The sequence below is a fragment of the Miscanthus floridulus genome, chromosome 14, assembly GCF_019320115.1.
Source record: "Miscanthus floridulus cultivar M001 chromosome 14, ASM1932011v1, whole genome shotgun sequence".
Taxonomy (NCBI): Eukaryota; Viridiplantae; Streptophyta; class Magnoliopsida; order Poales; family Poaceae; genus Miscanthus; species Miscanthus floridulus.
Window position 1 is genome coordinate 56,821,074 of NC_089593.1, and position 20,798 is coordinate 56,841,871.

The 20,798-nt window shown below is 43.9% G+C and overlaps 1 protein-coding gene and 1 pseudogene across 1 annotated transcript; both read left to right on the forward strand.

Annotated features, from left to right (window-relative positions):
* The first annotated feature begins 8,807 nt into the window (after nucleotides 1–8,807).
* On the forward strand, nucleotides 8,808–10,592 carry LOC136503478 (uncharacterized; annotated as a pseudogene).
* Nucleotides 10,593–18,498: 7,906 nt separating this feature from the next.
* On the forward strand, nucleotides 18,499–19,826 carry LOC136506130 (uncharacterized). Its single transcript, XM_066501248.1, has 2 exons — nucleotides 18,499–18,636; nucleotides 18,775–19,826. Exons 1-2 carry the CDS (start codon nucleotides 18,609–18,611, stop codon nucleotides 19,527–19,529), a joined length of 783 nt encoding a protein of 260 aa, XP_066357345.1. The 5' UTR covers nucleotides 18,499–18,608; the 3' UTR covers nucleotides 19,530–19,826.
* The last annotated feature ends 972 nt before the right edge of the window (nucleotides 19,827–20,798 follow it).

A 20,798-nucleotide genomic window follows, 5' to 3' on the forward strand; every position in this document is an offset into this window, starting at 1 on the left:
TGGCAGCGGTATGACCTAGTTTTGTGGCATTTGGAGCAACGTACTTGTCCCGGTGCCTCATCAAAGTCGCCAAAACCATACATATCTTCACCATACCCGTTTGATGCATCCATAACTCCTAGAGCCTGCTTTTTCTTCCTTCTACCCTTCTTTGTCTTCAGAAAGGTCCAGGTCAGGGAACATAATCCAACCCGTAGTACTCGGAGCCATTGTGTCGGATCTAGGTAAGGCTCGAAGCTCGACTCCCACACTTTGAGAGTGTTTGACATGAGGTAAAAAGGAGACATGAACTTTTCACTTTCATGGTCTAGACCCCTGCATCTGCAAGCTATAATGACATGCGAGCAAGGCACATGGAGGAGTTGTGGAATGTTACAAGAGCATTCCGCTTTGTCAAGGTCCACCCTATAATTCCTACCACCGTACTTCTTGCCCCCTAGGTTCATTCCTTCGGCTGACCTGATATTGTACACTAACCTCGATAGCCCAAAGGCCTCCCCCACTTGGTTGCAAGCTATCATCTCTGAGAGATCCAAGTGTTTCCTACCGGCTCTACCCCATTTCTCTTTGGACGCCTTTGCTATGTACCATCGATTGACAAAGTATTCATTGCACTTCCTGAATGAGTACTCCACAATACCTGACACAGGGACTGCACGGATACCCTTGAACACCTTGTTGAACGATTCTGAAGAATTGGTAGTCATCACGCCATACCGAAGACCTCCAGCATCGAATGCAAGAGCCCACTTGTCCCTTTGAGGCATCTAATCCTCAAGCCAAGTCTTTGCCCTAGCATTGAGGACCTTCTATAACTCTACAAGTGTCTCTTTGAACTTTTCCTTGGTTCGATACCCACATAGTGACTTCAACTTCTGCACTACCTCCTTTTTCTTCTGCCTCCTCCATATGTTGGCTGCAAAGTGCCTCATGCACCAATGATGCTCAAGAGGAGGGACGTCCATCTACATGCTCTTTCACAGCTAGTCAGTAGACCAGTGATGCTGATCTGAGATCATGCATATGTTCCAAGATGAATGGAGCACATGCTATCTCACAAGATTCATGAACCAACACCAACTGTCGTCGTTCTCACCCTCAGCCAAAGCGAATGCTAAAGGGACAAGTTGATTGTCTGGGTCCACTCCAATGGCAATCATCAATACACCACTATACTTGCTTGTTAGGAATGTACCATCAACAAGTACTAAGGGACGACAATGCTTGAAGGCCTCTGCGGACTGAGCAAAACATCAAAAAACTCTCTATAGAACATGCATCAGAATGCCATCCACGTCCGTGATAATGCGACCCACATAAGGATACCACCTAAGGCCTAGATTATAGTGTTTCATGGCACTTAGAATCCTAGGAACTTGGTTGTACACCTCTTTCCAATCGCCCCATAGCAACTCTATAGCTTGTTGCTTTGCACGCCATGCCTTTAAGTACTTCACTCTATAACCAGTGAACCCAAATAGGGTCTTGATCATGCTTGAAACAGATGTGTCACTATCGGCCCTAACCGTGCCAACAAGACGACGACCAATGTAATGGGCTATGTTTTGGGCATGCACACCCTTCGGCTTCGAAGATCAACACGTGTGAGGTTGCCTCACATTGTGAATCTTCCACTTTTCATTTCTCTTCCTCTGAGCCCATAGACCCCATTGACATCCATTCTTGCAAAGGACCGTGTACCTCTTGTTCTTGTCGGAGTGGTTCACATAATAAGGCCTATGAAACCAAACGACATAATCCATTAGGAAATACTTGAGATGCTCCAATGTATCAAATGTCATTCCCTTCTTAATCTCCACCTCCTCACTATCTGGTCCCTCATCGACCAACAACAACAAACGGGTGTCACATATTGCCTGGTATGTCTTTTATGAAAAATGGTAGGTCTTTCAAATCTCGGAACGAGATTTCTATAAGGGGGAGGGGCTGTAACACCCTAGTGTTAAGCATTGCATTTGGCACTTGCATTTCATGAGCACAAGCATCATCCAAGCATTCATGAGCATGAGCATATGGAATTTCATCTTATCCTTTACATATTATCACATGTGATGTTGATTATATACATGTATATGCTTGTGATCATGTGTGACCAATGCAAGAGATGGTTGTGAGGTCACAAAAACACCTTAGCCACATCTAGGATGGAAAATGGAACAATGTTTGTATTCATGACATGGGCCAATTTTGCTTCTAAGTCCTAGTTTACTCATAATGTCATTTTTCATGATCCTACTTTGACCAAAGTTGAACTATAGCATAGAGTGTTTGCATGGCAGTGCACCCTTAATAAAAGTTGTAGTTCTTGACATGGGTAACAAACTTTGTTCAAGGGTCATGAGCTGAATCAGTGCTTAAGTGGGCCAAATAGAGCTCCTAAGTTTCAATTTGGATGCTGTTTTGTAACTTAGAAATTTTTAGTCTAAACCTGATTTTAGTTTCCATGTGCTCTACTTTGGAGCTCTGTAGTTTGAAAACCATCGCTGAATTAGACAAAACTTTCTAAAGTAAAGTTGTAGATCTCTTATAGATCTACAATTTCTATGAATGATGTTTTTGCTAAATCACCATGGATTAGGAGTAATGATGGTGTGAAAACACACTGTCAATCGGTCTGAAACCGGCCGATCAAGCAGCAACCGTGGCCGACCAGCCATAGGTCGTGGCCACCGCATGGCGTGCACACGCCAGGACTGGGCCACGTCGCAGCCAGGTGCGTGCTGAAGAGGCCGCCGCACATCCCTGCCCTCACTCGCTCTTGTTTTGTCTCGCTCGCTCTCACGCCCATAGCAGTAAAGCCAAGCGCCATCGCCAATGCCGAGCTCTGTCGACAGTGCTCGTCCCCCACCAGCACCACCACCCAATCCACCTAGCCCACAGCTCCGTCGTGAGCCACTCTAACTCCCCGACCCGCCACTGCCACAGTTCAAGCCAAGGTAAAGAGGCATTTCATGTCGCCATCGCCGCCATGGCCATGGAATGCCGCTGAGCTCTGAGCTCACCGTGGTCAGCCTTATACACTGCTCCTCCTACCTTTTTCTCCGTTAGTTCGTCGTCACCATAGATCATAGATGCTCACGCCATAGCCGGTTGAACCACTACCACCGCCGCCACGTGGGAACGCACGATCGCACCGTGCGTGCCCGCCATGGCCACGAGCTCAAGCTTGTCGCGGCCGGCCCTCACTAGATCCCGTCCTCATCTCCTATGTTTGTTTCTGAGCCACCATGAACCCTAGCACCTTCTCCTATGACGGAGACCCGTCACCCACCACCGTCACATCAGAACGGTAAGTACCACCGCGTGCGCTGTGCGCCGCCGTGCCGCCATGCACGTGGCTGGAGCTCACCACCGTCGCTAGTAGTTGTGCTTGGAATTAATTGGTTATAGGCAGCTAGTTAATTATTGCTTTATAATTCAACTAGATGGTTGCATGAGTAGTTTCTGTTGTGGTGACAAATTCATGATGATAATGATCTTTTCTACGAAACTTGTCAATAAAAAAGTTGTAGATAACTTACTCATCTAGCTTGTCCAAAATTTCGTGGTCATAGGCCTAATGGTTTGAAAATTATAGCTTTTAAAATCTGCTATCAGATTTGCTTGTCCTCTGGACAGATCTGAAAGATTGAATTATTTGACCTAGATAGCTACTGAGTCATCTTAACATGATTATAAGGAAGTTGTAGACAATTTTATAAGATTTCTAGAAAGTCCACAACCATAGTGTTTGGATGTGTATAACTCTAGTTACGGTCAAAACAAGTGGATGTTGTCTTGCAGCCCAGAAAATGTTTAAATAGGTGTTTGTTTAATTACTAGAGAGGAGATATGCACCTATTTAGTAAAATAAAATTCATCTTGTTATCACTTTAATACATTACTGTTAAGGACACTTATGAGTATGCATTTTATCATATCATATCATCCATGTCATTATCTATGCATCCATGATATCTTATTTCATGCTCATACATATAGGATCGCCCGAAGGAGTAACCCTACTAGAATTCAAAGAAGAGGCGGAGGAGAATCAGGAGACACCATAGCCATCAACTCCTAAAGGTGAGGAGCAAGCTACTGAGGAACTTCCAGAGTGCCCTGACCACCGACCCACTTCTTTCCTGAAATGCAAGCCCCGAAGCATTTTAAGCCTCCTATGTTTTATAAAATATCACTTGAGTCCTTTATGTTTGATGCATTAGGTTGTAAGAATTGATTTGGAAACACTTGATGCATAGAACTACCATATTTAGATATATATACCTTTAACCCTATATAGGTCTAGGATCGAATATATGCTTAGCAATGCTTAGACCGGTAGAAGTCGGGAGATTTTCTGTCACCTGCGAGATATAGGTGGATACCGGAGCACGGTTGGCTATATTTGCTATCGTGGAACAGAACCATGGGGTAATATAACTAAAGACTGGGCAGAGTCTATGTGTAGGTTGACTCATGTGATTCCGTCTGTGTCGATTAAGGACCGCATCGTTGGAGGCCCTCTTGTCATTTTGAATGCATGCATATCACTTAGCTGGCCGGATAACTCGTTTCGACCGTGAAGCCGAGTAGCTCAACTCAGGCCAGGCCCTGTTTTATTAGAGTACACACAATGGAGGTAGTTAGGATGTGCGGGGAGCTAGTGTGAGGCCAAGGGCAGGTTAGAGTCCTGATCGACCTAGCATCCGGTAGTGTCCCTAATTGTGCGGCGCTGATTGAACCCATGAATTGGACTTGAGTTGTACCAAAGGTGACCTAAGGTGACCGTTGATCTGGTCTACCTGGGTTTGTGTTAGAAATACTGCCCAACTGGTTGTAATCATTTCGAATCGCCGTATCTCCCGGATAGTGACAAACTTGATGGAGCCCCTTCATCGTAGTAATTAGATTATGGAATATGATGGTTCTGATGAATATGAAAATATTACACCGGCTATGGTTACTATTGTTATGCTACTAAATGATATACCACATGTTTGGTAGAGGTTAGTTACTAGTCTAGAGATGAATAGCTATGACTAACTTGATGACCGAATTTAAAAAAAATGTATAGCTGAATTAGTGGCTTTTTCTATAAAATGTTGTCAAGCTAGCTCCACTTATAAAGCCTTGCATGATCCTTGGAGTCACTTTATTTTTGGTTTATGAAGGGTAACTCTAGCTGAGTACCTTCTTGTACTCAGGGTTTATTTCTCACTTGTTGCAGATAACACAGTCTTTTCTGGCTATTGTAAGAATTGCTTCTGTCCCTCTGTGGACGAGGAGTAGGCCCTAAGCAAGGCGCTTCTACTTATATATCTTATATGTGATGCTTTTGTGGGTGGTGATCACGAACTAGCTTGTATTAAACAATGGTGTGAGATGTTGGTTTTAAAACTACTTTGCTTCAGCTATTATTACTTTATTTGGAACTTGGGTTGTAATAACTTTAATCATACTCTGATGTATGGCAATGTATTTGTGAACTCTATGTAACATGTGGCATGTATATTAATCATGTACGATCTTGGTTGTATGTTGGCAATGAATCGAGACCCTTCGTGGTACTGGACGGACTACTGGGTTTATATGGGCTCAATTATGATAATGCGACCGCTTACGGGCTGCCATTGTACTTGTGCTCTTATAAATTGGATGGTTCTGTTATAGCTGGCATCATAGCAAGATTCAACATTATTGCCATATGTGTATTTAAAACAAAACTCTTTGTTTTACAAAAACCAGTTTTAGCAACTTATGCTATATATATAGGTGTTCAAATCTGAAATTTGAATATAAGGTGTGGCAGTGATCATTTTCCTTATGCTCAGTTAATGATTTCAGGTGACTAAATAAGTACTAACATGGGGTTTTTATTTTCGTCGTCCATACGGCGTGCTATTGTATAGATGTTGTTCACTTGAGTGGTAATATATGGATCAAATGCCTCTATGCCCAAGGTAAGATGATAAGTGGCATGACCGCAAGTTGTGAGCGTGCGGTCTAATGGGAGAGGTAGCTTTGATACTAAAGTGTATATATGTCTTATATATATATATATATATATATATATATATATATATATATAGAACTACTATCCTGTAGCTGGCTACAGAATAACTTATTCTGTAGCCACTTTGAGTTATGATAATTACTATGTTAATTTATGAGATTATAGTAACTCCTTACTAAGTTGTTTAATATAATGTTATGGTAAATATCCCCATGTGTTATAGTAACCCAACTATCGTAAATATGTATTGACATTATGGTAAATTAGTATATAAAATTATAGTAAATAGAGGTGGCTACAGAATAACTTATTTTATAGCCGGCTATTGAATAGCCTCTCCCTATATATATATATATATATATATATATATATATATATATACACTAAGATATTTAATCATGGGTTAGCTTTGATACGGCTATATATACATATTTATATGTGTGTATGAGACGTATTTACTTTTGGGTAACTTTAATACAGAAGTATATATGAGTATATATATATATATATGGAAGTATTTAGCTTACAATCTAGAGCCTAGATTTTCATTTCTACATATATAATTGTGGAGTTGGGCTAAAATGAAATTCTTGTGCAGGTACACTAACAGTGAAACGTGTAGCCCGATTAGTTACGTTATATTATGAGAGAACATATATATGCCACCGTATATGTCGCTAGAAGTTTCAATTTTTCTTAAGTTTGTGAGGACGTATGAAACGTGCATGCATCATGATAAATCATTCATTACATACTTGTATTGTTCCTCCCGTTATAAGTTTCGTATTATGTTAAGTAACTCTTTTTTATTATAACATTGTTCTCATCAGAGTTGCACCATATTTGCTACAGATGGCAGCCTATTACCCACCGGAAGGGAACGGGGCGTTCTTAGGTATCTTTGGCACACCTACCTTGCTCTGGAGAGTGTTGCATTTTGTGGGGTACACAAAGTCGCCCCAATACTTTTGGACACAGAGGCATGTGTAGGAGGAACCATGGTATGAGGTTGAAAGGTCCTAATGGGTAAAGGGGGGGTGGATAGCCTATTAAAAATTTCTACAACAACACTTAACAAACCGGTTAGACAAATATAAGGCGAAGCGAGTGTTGCGTCAGCCTACTAAAAATACAAGCCACCTACCACAATTCTAGTTTCTATAGTCTCTATCCACACAATGGCTATGTCACTACATTAAGTTAGTGTTTATTTTTCACTTGTTGCAGATAACACAGTCTTTCATGGTTATTGTAAGAATTGCTTCTGTCCCGCTGTGGACGAGGAGTAGGCCCTGGGCAAGGCACTTCTACTTATATATCTTATCTGTGATGCTTTTGTGGGTGGTGATCACGAACTGGCTTGTATTAAACAATGGTGTGAGATGTTGGTTTTAAAACTACTTTGCTTCCGCTATTATTACTTTATTTGGAACTTGGGTTGTAATAACTTTAATCGTACTCTGTTGTATGACAATGTATTTGTGAACTCTATGTGACATGTGGCATGTATGTTAAATCATGAATGATCTTGGTTGTATGTTGGCGATGAATCGAGACCCTTCGTGGTACTCGACGGACTACTGGGTTTATATGGGCTCAAGTATGATAATGCAACCGCTTATGGGCTGTCATTGTATTTGTGCTCTTATAAATTAGACTGTTCTGTTACCAGCATTACCGATACGAGACCCATCGACCAATAGAAAGGTGAAAGGACGTAGAAAAGAATAAGATGCTCATGCAAATATGCGAGAGAAAGAAAGTATAAAAGTTGTTAGGATAATTTAAAAATAGTTCAAGATCGATGATTTAAAATTGTCTTCTATATTTTAGATCAATATTTTGAAAACTGTTAGAGAACCCAACAAATATGCTTCTAACTTTTTTAGCCACTCAAAAACTCATCGATCTACCAATTATTTGTTTGGGAACTATATGCTGACCCGTCTTCGCCTCAGTGGTCAGTGCCTCTGGAATTATGGAAGGACCGAACCTTCCCCGTTTGGACACGGAAATTTTACAAACTCCAGCTCCGGAGCCCCGATTGACTACTACAAGATCCATCCATGACGCACTATATAAATATAATAGTGCGTTGTCAAAAATTGTTGCTTGTTTTTTTCTTATAGATTATAAAAAAAGAGAAAAGATGTACTAGTAGTACATTACCTTGGGAGTTGCAAGGAGCCAAGGAATCTAACCGTTCTGTCCTCTGAATTCTTGCAATGGGAGCAACAAGAATACGCGATCGAGCACAGTTGCAAAAAGTGAGCCCTCGTTTAGGGCGCCGGCAAGTTACTGTGGCGGCTCGTAGCGTACTATGGTATTTCATTTGTATTTGGTAATAATTGTCTAGTCGTTGACTAATTAGGTCCAAAACGTTCGTCTCGCAAAGTACAACTAAACTGTACAATTAGTTTTTGATTTCGTCAACATTTAGTACTCCATGCATGTACCGTAAGTTTGATATGACGAAGAATCTTCTTTTTGCATAGTACCAAAGTTTAGATTTTGGTGGAACTAAAATGATGCCTTGCGACTTCAGTTACTGATGGCCGATCCCTGCGGCTTTAAATTTTAAATTTCCCATGAGAGCTTGTTCGTTACTAGATAGTCAGAATATACCCATCCCTCTTCCCCACCGACACCCCATCTCTCCTCTGCACCCACACTCCATCCCCTCCCTTGTCTCCACACGCTTCTTCCCTCTGGCTCATGGAGCATGGACACTTCATCCTCTCCTCCGTCTGTATATATTCAGTTGTTGCCCTACCAAGCTGAGGCAGCTTCAGCAGGTATATATTCCTCTGCTCCGGCTGGTGCACAGCGAGACAGCTAGGCATCTTCTATTCCTCCGACGAGTGCGTGGCAACAGCGACAGCCGACAGACATGTCGTCGCCGACCGCGCCTTGGTTTGCCGGTGTGTGCCAAGTCATCATCTTTCCTTTTCTATCTGCACAGTACTTAGTGTGTGTGTGTACCAGCTCTCTCCTCTAAAACGTACAGTACGCATGTTGCAGATCTCTTCACAGATGACAGGGTGAGGACCCTATCGCACCAGGTCTCCACACTTGGGGACAGGGTGTGGGAACTGGAGCACAAAATTACCCAGCTGGTCGGCGAGAAGGGCAAGCTGGAGAAGCAATTGGAGGAGACAAAGGCGATCTCAAGCCACAAGGAAGAGGTGGAGAGAAGCTTCACGGCTGAAAATGATAAGCTTCGGTCGGAGGTTTTGGTCGCAGAGGAAAAATGTAGCAAGTCTGAAAATGATAAGCTTCAGTCGGAGGTTTTAGTCGCAGAGGAAAAATGTAGCAAGTCTGAAAATGATAAGCTTCAGTCGGAGGTTTTGGTTGCAGAGGAAAAATGTAGCAAGTCTAAAGCAGAGGTTGAGATGCTGAAGAAGGAATTAGGCGCGCTGGCGGAGGCAAAAGAGGCAGCTGCCTATGAGTTTAATTATGAGATAATCATCCTGGAATCAGAGGATCGCAAGAGGAGGCTGGAGGAAATTCAGGCCATCAAGGATTTGGCAGAGAGTGAAAATGACAAGCATCGGTCGGAGGCTCTGATCGCAGAGGAAAAGCAAAACATGTCTGCAGCAGAGATTGAGAGGCTCAAGATGGAACTGAGTGGGTTGGCGGAGGCAAAGGAGGTGGCCGCGAAGGCATTTGATGCAAAAAATGCATAAATCACCGAGGAATTAGAGGATCTTAAGAGGAAGCTGAAGGAAATCCAAACAAATAAGGATTTTTTGGAGGGAGAAAATGATAAGGTTCGGTCCGAGGTTTTCGCAGCGGAGGAGAAATGTAGGCAGTCTGAAGCAGAGGTTAAGCGCCTTAAGCAAGTAGTGGGTGCATTGGTGGAGGCAAAGGAGGCAGCGGCAAAGGCATCTGAAGCTGAGAAGGTAGAAGTCATGAAGGAAATGGACAACCTTAAGAGGAAAATAGAGGAAATCCAGGCCAACAAGGATTCGGTGGAGAGTCAAAATCAGGAGCTTCGATCGAAGATTTTGACTGCAGAGCAGGAGCATAGTCTATTTGAAGCAGAGGTTAAGAGCCTCAAGATGGAATTGGGTTCAGTAGAGGAGGCCAAGGAGGTTCTTGCGAAGGAGTTTGATGCTGAGAAGGCAGAAATCCTGAAGGAAGTAGAGGATCTTAAGAGGAAGGTGGAGGAATTCCTGGTCAACAAGGATTTGTTGGAGGCTGAAAATTACAAGCTTCGGTTGGAGGTTTTCAGCTGGGTCTGATCCGCGTTTCTGTGTCACAGCTGCAAGCATCCTGTAACGAGCTTGATGCGAAGCATTCACGCCTGAATAATGAGAAGAATTCAGTCCAGAAAGCACTAGTGTCTGAGAAGGTTGAAGGTAACAAGCTGAAGTTAAAAATTAAGGAGCTCGAGAATTACATTGCTGAAAAGGATGGCGAGAATGAGAAACTAAAGGCAGCATTGGAGGAAAAGAAGAGTGAGATCGATGCCCTTAGCAAAGACAATGAGCTGCTACATCTCACGGATGCTGAGGCACAAGAGAAGAATAAAGGTAGCATTTTGTCATTCTTATCACCGTGCGGCTCCAAATAACTTGGTTGTAATGTCTTGCATTACTAATGCAATGGTGAATAGTTGGTATTATGCATTGAAATAAAATTTTCAATTTTGTTTGTGATATGTGATGTCTTCATGTTACATTCATGGGGATGTAGTTTGTGGTGCTCACATTTTTTTTTTTTTTTGCACTTTGATTGAAGTCAGGGGTGCATATGAGCCTAGGGCCCCTTTGACAAAGTGCCCCTGAATTTTTTTATCAAAGTGCAAAAGAGGTTCAAGTAAGCTCACTTAGATTTTGATGGCCTAGTCGAGCAGGCCCTAGTCATCTGTAGATTTGGTTGGCCCAACAAACTGATGACAAAGGCCCTTTCCCAACTCATCTCGGTGGTTTGTCTCTCCATCATTGACAACTCCACGTCCGAATCCAAGCAAGCGGTGGCATGGACAAATCACATGGCAGGCATGAGAGTGGCTTGCTCGGGCTAAACAGCACTGCCTACGCCGACAATGCATCAACAACCTCTCCATGTTTCCACCAATGGGCTCTTGCATATTGCATGGAGAGCACACATGGTGCACGACTCACCAGTCGGCATCCCATAAATTTGTTACCTTGATGTCAAATTTTGATGGGTAAATCCCCATTTATTAATTATATTTTATTTGCAAATATATTGCATGTCCATTTATAAAAAATATAACCAACTTGTAGGTGTATCTTTGGGTTCACATGCTATTTTTGATGAATATTTAAGAGGCTAGCATGAATCACATCATCATTAGTTAGATATTTCTTTCACTTTCATCTTAAATGTTTTCATCAAATTTTATGTTCAATTAAGTGTGAATTCAAATATAATACAGATAATGCATTGTATACTATATGTTTCTTATTATTTCTGTTGGTGTTTGACTTGGTGCAGCAGGTGGTTTTGATGTCTAAATGTTGGGCCTAGGCATGAGAATTTCATGAGCTCCATAACTGGTAAAAGTGCGACCTTAAGTATTAGTATTACTCAACAAAGAAATGCACTCATTAGTAATGGCAACAATCGAAATGTTTCTAGTGAGAAATAGTTAGGATTTGCATGTTTCATAAGGTTGAATCTTTTGGTTGTGTTTGGATAGGCTCTGGGTTCGGGATTGGGATATGTGATGGGTTATAAATATAGGCGGATTTGAAAGCCTTAGTTTGGTTTTGGATAATTGATGAAACCTATTTGGACTAACCCTACGCTCTAAGTGTGGATTTGAGATAGGTTGGCCCAACCCAAGTGATGGAGTTAAGTGATACTCATGGATGGAGATGGCCACATGAAATGAAGTGATGATAATCAAGCTCCAGACATGGAAAAGAAGAAAGAGAAAAATAAAATGGGCTCAAGGCAAAGGTGATATCCATAGAGCCATTTTGTTTTTGTGATCAAGACACTTAGTGAGTGTGATCACATTTAGGATAGATAGCCGTGCTATTAAGAGGGGTGAAACTCGTCGTGAAATGCGGTTATCAAAGTGCCACTAGATGTTCTAATTCATTGCATATGCATTTAGATCCTAGTAAATGCTAACACCCTTAAAAATGTTTGTGAAAAGTTGCTAACACATGTGCACAGGTGATACACTGTGGTTAGCACATTTGAGCAAGGGTGGAGAAGTTGGAAAAGAAAAGGGGTTGTCTCGAGGTGACCGGATGCTGCTCTGGCAGCGATCGAACTCAGCAGCCATGTCCGATCAATGGCGTGCAGTGAAGGTGCGTCCGGTCCTACTCAGCTGTGTCCGATCATCACTTAAGCGCAGGCGCGGGCGTATCTAACCGTTGAAAATCAACGAACGCAGTTAAACCTCGGGGACACATGGCACGAATCCAAGGACCGGACGCTGAGACCGATGCATCCGGTCGATCTGACCGACGCGTCCGGTCAACGCGCAAAAGTCTCTGTGTTGAGCCTTACGGCTCTATTTCGTGGGGGCTTCTATTTAAGCCCTTGGCCGGCTTGGACTCACTCTCTTGCCGTTTGTATTGAGAATACACACTAGTGAGCATAGCCAACACTCTCTAACTCACCTTGCTTGATTGGATCATCATCTAGTGAGATTTGAGAGCATCCAAGTGCATTGCTTTGAGTGATTGCATCTAGAGGCACTTGGTGATTGTGTTTCGCTGCGGATTTCTCTTGTTACTCTTGGTGGTTGCTGCCACCTAGATATCTTGGTGCAGCGAGGATCATCGAGTGAAGGGTGACGCTTGTCTCCAGCTCCGATCATGGTGATTGTGAGGGGTTCTTGACCTTTTCTCAGCGGAGAGCCAAAAGGTACTCTAGTGGATTGCGTGTGGCTTATGGATCCTCATCTTGTGTTGGTTGTGCAGCACCCGATTGCAGGTTAGGCGTGTGATGCCTATTAGCACGTGAACCTCCAAGTAAGTGAATCGCCACAACGGAGACTAACTTGCTAGCAAGCAAGTGAACCTCGGAGAAAAATCATTATGCCATCATTGTCTCTAGATTTTTTTTATTGATTGATCATCTCTTGCCACAGCGGTATAAACTTCACTACCTCTCTTGTATTTACTTTCCTAGTGTAGCTAAGCTCTTTAGTGTAACTAGTTTTGAGAGCTAGCTTGTGTCTTATCTAGTTTGGTCAGTGAAGTTCTTTAGTTAGTCTTTGAGAGTTTACTAACTTAGTGGTAGTGACCTAGCCTTGAGTGTGACATAGAGACTATAGCAACTAGAGTTGTGGTTAAGTGGCTTGCATTTTTAGTAGGCTAGCGCAACACTTGCTTCGCCTCATAATTGTCTAACCACTTGACTTTAGTGTTGTTGTAGAATTTTTAATAGGATATTCACCCCCCCCCCTCTAGCCATTAGACCTTTCAGGGTTTTGTAGGGATATGGTAATTTGATCAAATTTCCTTGTTTGGTATTTGTTGGGTTTGGTTTTGGGATATAACATTTGTTACCAAAATACCCCTCACAAAACAAAGGAAAAATCATTTGTGCAAGGTAGCTTGTAAGCATAAACGAATCGAGTTATGAAGATTCTTCCTGCTTAGTTATTGCTCCTCAATTGGATAGACAATCTATAGCTGCAAGCAAAGAAAAAAGAAAAGGAGGGAAGTTAAAATGGTAGGACAAGTGCCCGGACGCCTAGACGAACGCTCATGTCTGGTCGCCAGCTTGCTATGGGGCCTCCACGCGAGCATCGCGCCCGCCGTCGGCCTACCCGATGCCACCACCTCCACGTGCTCGTCGGGCTACCACTGTCGCGTCGAGATGGAGGGAAGGGAAGGGAAGAGAGGTAAGGGAGGGGAGGGAGAGGAGAGGAGAGAGAGGCGTGCCGCACGAGGAAGGAGCCTACCGCTGTCTGCTAGCCACAGGCGTCATAACAACTTGTGCAACACCCGATCTACTTTTGAAACATCTAGATGGAACATTTGCAACATACGTCTAAAGACAGATGAAACACTTCAAATATGCTTCTAAAACACTTGCAAAAAACCAAAAGACACTTGAAAAGCCATTACAAAAATATATGCAACATCCAGATAAAACACTTGCAACATATGTACGAAACATATGCAACATCCTGGTAAATACATTACAACATACATCTGAAAAAATAGATGAAACATTTGGAACAGACGCTTGCAACATACGTATATAGCCATTGCAACATATGCAGCATCCCGATCTACTTTTGCAACATCCATATCAAACACTTGCAACATGCGCTTTCACAAACCCTGACAGGCAAGTGGGCGGCCAGAGCACTACATAGCGAGATCTGGTGCTAGGTCGTGGTGGAGAAAACCAACCGTGTAGCCATGTTGGACACCGGGCTACTAGCAGATTGACGGCGCATGGTGAAAAGTCGAAGAACAGTCGGCTAGATTCGCCTCCACTGAGCTCTCGGTGGGAAAAAGGTGTGTTGGCTTCACATCACATGGCTGGTTACGTTGTAGGTTGCCCGCAAGTATTGGTGGTGCACGGTGGTTTTGGAAACTGAAGGTCATGGATGCGGTGGCTTCATGTAATGGGGCCGCCGAAGGGCTCGGAGTCCTGGATAGCTCGAAGAGTGCTTAGGGCTCACCGAGCCTAAGGCATGGCGGGCATCACAAACGCCTCGGCCCAACGGTCGCCATTAATCAGTTATTTACCGAGGCGGATTATTGCCCGCCTTAGTAAATCAAATAGAAAAACAAAAAAAGAAAACCAGTGGATACGCCCGCCGAGACCATCCACGGGATCCGCTAGCCTGCCGCCGGATCCAGCCTCCCACCGCCGGGATCTGGCCTCCGCCACCGCTGCCGGATCGAGCCGCTCGCCGCACATCTAAAGGTGGAGGGGGAAGGCGAGCGGCCCACCTACTGAGATCCAGCCGCCCACCATGCTGCCTACCGGTAGAGGAGAGCCATGCCACCGGGGGGGAGTGGAGGGGAGGGTCAGGCTGCCCCCGCGCCCGTGAGGCCGCTCGTCCGTGCCCGTAAGACTGCGCCTCCACGCCCGTGTGGCCGGGCCGCTGCCGCGCCGCGCCTTCGCACCAGCGACGCTGTGCCGGTGATGTCGTACCGCTAAGGAAGGCCAGCCCTCGACCACCGCCTCCAAGAGAAGTGAGGAAGAGAAGAGAGTGAGAGGTGAGGGTGCGACTGCGCCGGGAGTGGAGGGAGGGACACATGACTGCGTGAGGGAGAGGAGAGCGAAGAGCACCGTGAGGGAAAGGGGCACGGCTGGGAGAGGGATGGGACTGGAAGAGTGTCCTAGGGTTTTCTTGGTATATATACTCCTAGTTAGAAACCAGGCTCAGATGGGCTTCGCCAACAGTTAGTGGGCTCGGCCATATTAACCGAGGCGGGCCATTTTAAGAGGTCCGCCTCCGAAAATGGCATGATTTTCCTAAGCAGGCCTTTTATAAGGCCCGCCTCCGCCGTAAATCGATTTTGCGAGGCGGTTGGTTGTGACTGCCTCGGTTAATAAAAATGACCGCCTCGGTTAATCCCAGGCATTAACCGAGGCGGTTCAATTGTCCGCCCGCCTCCGGGCCCCTTTGCTATAATTTATTTTGTGTATGCCACATGCACATAAATTTTGAGTATTTGTCTTGCGAAAACAAGGCAGCATTAGATGAAATTAATTCCCATGTCTATATATAGAAATGAGAAAGCAAAGGCAGCATAGCTGAAAACTAGAATTGGTGAAAAGTAACAGATCACTGCATTGCCATTAATGTGACAATCATAAAAGTTTTTAGATTCTCGGAATTAATACATTCCGAAAGATGAACACTGGGAAAACAGTTTACTAACTGCATGACTACAAAATAAGCACTACTAGTGCAGGTCCAAAAACTAACAAGAAAACTACGCAAAGCACCTAAGGATACAGCTCCCCTACTTCATAACATCTCAAAAAGAAAATCAAGAACTGTCTTTGAGGCTCAAAGCAAGAATTCCTTGATTGCGGACATCAAGATTCTGTCATTCTCCACTGCACAACAGCTCCACCGGCTCTTAGCCACCCTACAGCCTCCCTGGCGGCCAGCTTCGGCTCATGGGCGGATCTAGGGGTACTCTCAGGAATACCCAACTTTTTTGGTATATAGATATATGTATACTTATACATATAAATATATAATGAAGTATTTTGTGATATTTTCGCTATTTTAGCCCACCGCGGCCCAAAAAACAAACTCTTTGCCTGGCTCCCAATCTCTTCCACCTCGCAAGCTGGCCCATGAGGCGATTAGGCCTCTCTAGCCCTCCACCGCTTCACCGTTACTCATCCCCTCTGATTCCGTGCCTCTGTACTATACTGCGGTGCAACCTCTGCAGCTGAGGAGCTGTACGTCCAGTCCAACTGAGGATAAGAGTATTTACATTTTACAAATAACAAATTTGCAATTGTAAGGTGAGTATTTTACGAATAACAAATTTGCAATTTCAAGTCACGAAGAACCGCAAGGGAAAGGAACATTATAGTATTTTGTAAGTTCTTTTTATTACTTATTACTAGTTTGTTTTAGCATATTTTATAGCTAAATAATTGGTTATTTGACTACTTTTTGTGACTTTAATTATGGGCAAGTACTACTCTAAAGTATCGATTGAATTTTTTTTTATGTGGAAGTGGGAATACCCGAGGTTGAAATCCTGGCTCCGCCACTACTTCGGCTAGCTGCTACTGGTTGGCTGCAGCTGTGGGCAGCCCGCGGCCATGAGTGGATATGGCTAGCTAATGCTGGCCGGACGCCTTGCATGATGACCGCATGTTTCTGGCCCATTGTTGGACAAGTTTCGGTTGCTCCTGCACTCTATGGACCTTTGGTTGCCATCTTCATAAGCAGACTTGCCATGCCTAGCGTGGAGGGATGTTTTGATGGCTTAATCTTCCTGGCTACGCTAGTGTATGAGTTGTGTTGGATTTGTGACCGCTTGGAGGATCCCCGGCGATGTGCGGCTGACTCTCGACGCCTATGTCCCTTCATTGTGCGGGCACTTTTTACCTGCTGCGGTGACAAGTGCTTGCGTGCTACTACCTGTCCCTTGAGAAGTTGCATTCATTAAGTGTTGCTTTGGTCGAGCGCACCCCCTAGGTGTGGCCCGTCGGCTCCAGAGCGCTCGTGTCATCTCCTTGTGCTGTCGTCCGCCTGGGCCGGCACCGCCAAGGACACCTAGCTTGCACTTTTGGTTTAGGATGCGGCTGACATTAAAGGCCAGAGCGACATAGGTGCCCTATGTCTTAAACTCATTCCGTTTGGAAACAACGACAGCCAGACCAACCGATGCCTTGTGCCGAGGCCGGCGCGGCTTGTCGATGAGGACATGTTAGGTGTTTGATCCTGCCAGTAGTCATATCTTGTCTCAAAGATTAATCCATTAATGCACGCTTATAGTCCTATAATGAATGGGCAATGCTGCCGTTTACTTACTAGGAGGTATCTCAATAAAATATGAGTGATTTATTTTTTTAGATTTTTAAGTTAATTGATTGATTAATTAGTATAGGAAGAGAAAAACAAATATTCATAAATCCCGTCCTCACGGGAGAACAGTAGACGTGCTCGCCTTTCATTGTTGGTGCAGACCCTTCCTTTCCATGTATGCATTTGGGAATATCACGGGCGATTTAGGAAGGAAAGTCACATGCATAAAAAAAGATCAGCAGTTTATGGTAATCAAATTATGTCATATTCACTGTTGCAAAATAAAAGGATTTATCACATCCAATAGATCATGCATGCATCAATTAGATGTAGAAAAAAGATATTTATATCTAAAACTTTCCTTACTTATCATATTTTATAAAATTAAAAATTAAATAAATATATATTTCATCTATTACCTCCTAAAAAGTAATAGATGATCATAACCATCCGATTCTAATTAAATAAATGACTCATAGTTATTTAGGAGTACCGCAACAAAGCCTACAGCTGAAAATGGAGAATGACCTTAGCTTGATTAAAAGAAAAAGAAAAAGAAAAAGGAAAAAAAAAAGAAAATCTATCTCACTGTTACGGTGTTACCTAATAGCAGATGATATCAGACTGCATCCAGCAAGGAGTACAAGTGTAAAATGGAGTATTCAGCACTAGTGCACAAGCTAAGGGTAAAATCGTGAGTGACAAACTGACAATCAATTAATAAAAAGCTCGTGCGAGATGCCTTGGACCAGACACATGATAGCTGAGCCCCACTCCCTCACTCTTTGGCAGCACATACCTTCCCTCCTCTACTTGTTCCCTCACCAACACTCCATGCATCCAGCTGCCTCTTCTTAATTCACCAGCAGCACTCCATATATGCCTTCTCTCCTTCGCCTTCGCCTTCCTCATCCACACTCCATCCTTTCCTTCTCTCTTTTCATTCTTCCGATCCCTTATATACATAGATATTCAACCGATCGAGGCAGCTTCCAACCTCAGGGTCATGCATGCAAGACGACGGGCTCTGCATCGTTTAGCTGGGGCAGCAGCGCCGCCTGCATCTTCTTCCACCTTGGACGAGTGCGCGCGTGAGAACAGCGGCAGAAAGCAAGTGCAAGTCTCTGCAACATGCCGTATTATTATAGTTATTGGTCAGGTGCGCCAAGGCATCAAACTTTTATTTCTTTCAACAAATCAATCCCATCTCCCTGTGTGCAGTGCAGCGTGATACCATGCATATCTCTCTTCACTAATTTAGTAATTATTACTCCCTTTTCTAAAACATACACTGCAGAATATCGTGACCAATATTGGAGGGCACAGCGGCTAGAGCAAGAGAAGTCCAGACTGTCCAACGAGAAGCGTCAACTGGAGAGGCAACTGGCGGAGAAGACGAGGGATGCTCAGATGTCCTCGACCCAGGTCTTCACACTGGGGCACAAGGTGCGAGAGCTGGAGCGCCAAAACACCGGACTGTCCGGTGAACTGGCCAAGCAAAGGGAGGACACCCGGAAGGCAGGCCTGCTGTTCATGAAAGCTGCCGATAGGTACCAAGAGGAAGCCAAGAAGCAAATTAGGGCAAAGGTAGAGGAATTGGCGAACACGAGGAAGGCAGGCCTGATGCTAATGGACACCGCCGATACTTACCAAGCAGCGGCAAGGAAGCAAATTAAGGAGAAGGCGGAGGAGCTGGAGGACGCGAGGAAGGCGGTTCTGGCGCTCATGAAAGCAGCCGATGCGTACCAACAAGAAGCGAAGAATCAAATCAGGGACAAGGTGGAGGAGCTGAAGGTTATGGGGGCCCAGAAGGCGGAGCTGGATGCGAGGGTAGAATCTTTGGAGTCGAGGCTCAAGGCAGCTCTGGCAAAGAACCTGGAGTTGGAGGATGATTATGGTAAGGTGAAGGCTGAAAATGATAAGCTTCGGTTGGAGGTTGAGAGGTCCATGATGGAATTAGGTGCATTGGCGGAGGAGAAAGATGCAGCTGCAAAGGCATTTGATGCTGAGAAGGAAGAAATCTTGACGGAATTGGAGGACCTTAAGTCTTAAGATGAAGGTGGAGGTAACTCAAGCCAACAAGGATTTGATGGAGGGTGAAAATGATAAGCTTCAGTTGGACGCTTTCACAGGAATATAGCATGCTGGAAAGCAGGGGCTGAGATGCTCAACATGTAATTAGGTACATTGCCTCAGGCGAAGGATGTAGAAATCATGAGAAAATAAGGATGCCTCAAGCGGAAACCGAAGGACTTCCGAGCCATCAAGCATTTGGTGAAGGGTAAAAGTACTATAAAAATTGGTGTTGGAAATGGGCTTACATTTGATAACTAAACGTGAGTTTGCTTATCAATATACACCGAGCACATTTATCTATATTATTAGATATGCATGGTTCTCTGAGTCGTGTAACATGAACACAAACATATATTATACCCTTTTTATGTGTTGCATACTCAGCGTACGTACGTGTTTTGTAGCTTGTTTTCTCGAAGAAAAATACCTGGCTGTAGCAACATATATGAAGTGGTGATGGTAGACAGATAGAATAGAGCATAGAGGAAACTCTTTGTTTAATGATTTAAAATATGTTTTTTTCCATAAGGAAAGTTTTATTAATTTCAAGATCGTTACATCGAGATGAAACAAAGACCTTGAAACACTTCCGGTCTCTATATAACAAGGATACACACATCCTTACAAAAGATCTTTAAAAAAAGATACACTAATAACACTCAATCTGAAAACTAGACTGCCACCCATGTGCCCGGGTAAAAAAACTCCTTGGCCACCGGTTCTAATTGTTGAGATGCCGCTACAACCAAATCTTGTGAAGTTGGCTCTGTACTAGATGTTTTTTTAGAACATGCCGTAGCACGTATTTCATTAAGAGGAAAATAATTACACGACACAACTATGAGACAGCAGGTTACAAACCACTAAGACAATAGTAAACGACCTGAAACAGACTAGAGCAGCATGAAAAAGTGAGGGGAGGGACCCCTGCCCCAGAACCCCGATAGACAAAACCTGCGAGAGAAAAAAAAACCCTCAATGCATTGGTTGCCTACACTGAAGACCTAACCACGGTGGCAAAGTATTAACCCAAGGAATACCAACAACATCGGCAGCAAAGCATCCCCCAAAACGGAGACCACCGTGACCTTGGCGGCAAAGCATCCGCTATAGAAGAAACCAACGCAGTCTCGACAACAAAGCATATGCCAGAAAGAGACGACACGACAATAGTGGCAAAGCATCCGCCAGAGAAGCAATGACGACCAAGCATTTGCCAGGAAGGAGATGCACAACGGTGGCGGC

What these genes read in the sequence shown, in the direction of transcription:
- LOC136506130 (XM_066501248.1), top strand. Translation starts at nt 18,609, where the DNA reads ATGCCGTATTATTATAGTTATTGGTCAG. An exon ending in TTATTATAGTTATTGGTCAG is followed by an intron (nt 18,637 to 18,774) that starts GTGCGCCAAGGC and finishes CATACACTGCAG; the next exon opens with AATATCGTGACCAATATTGG.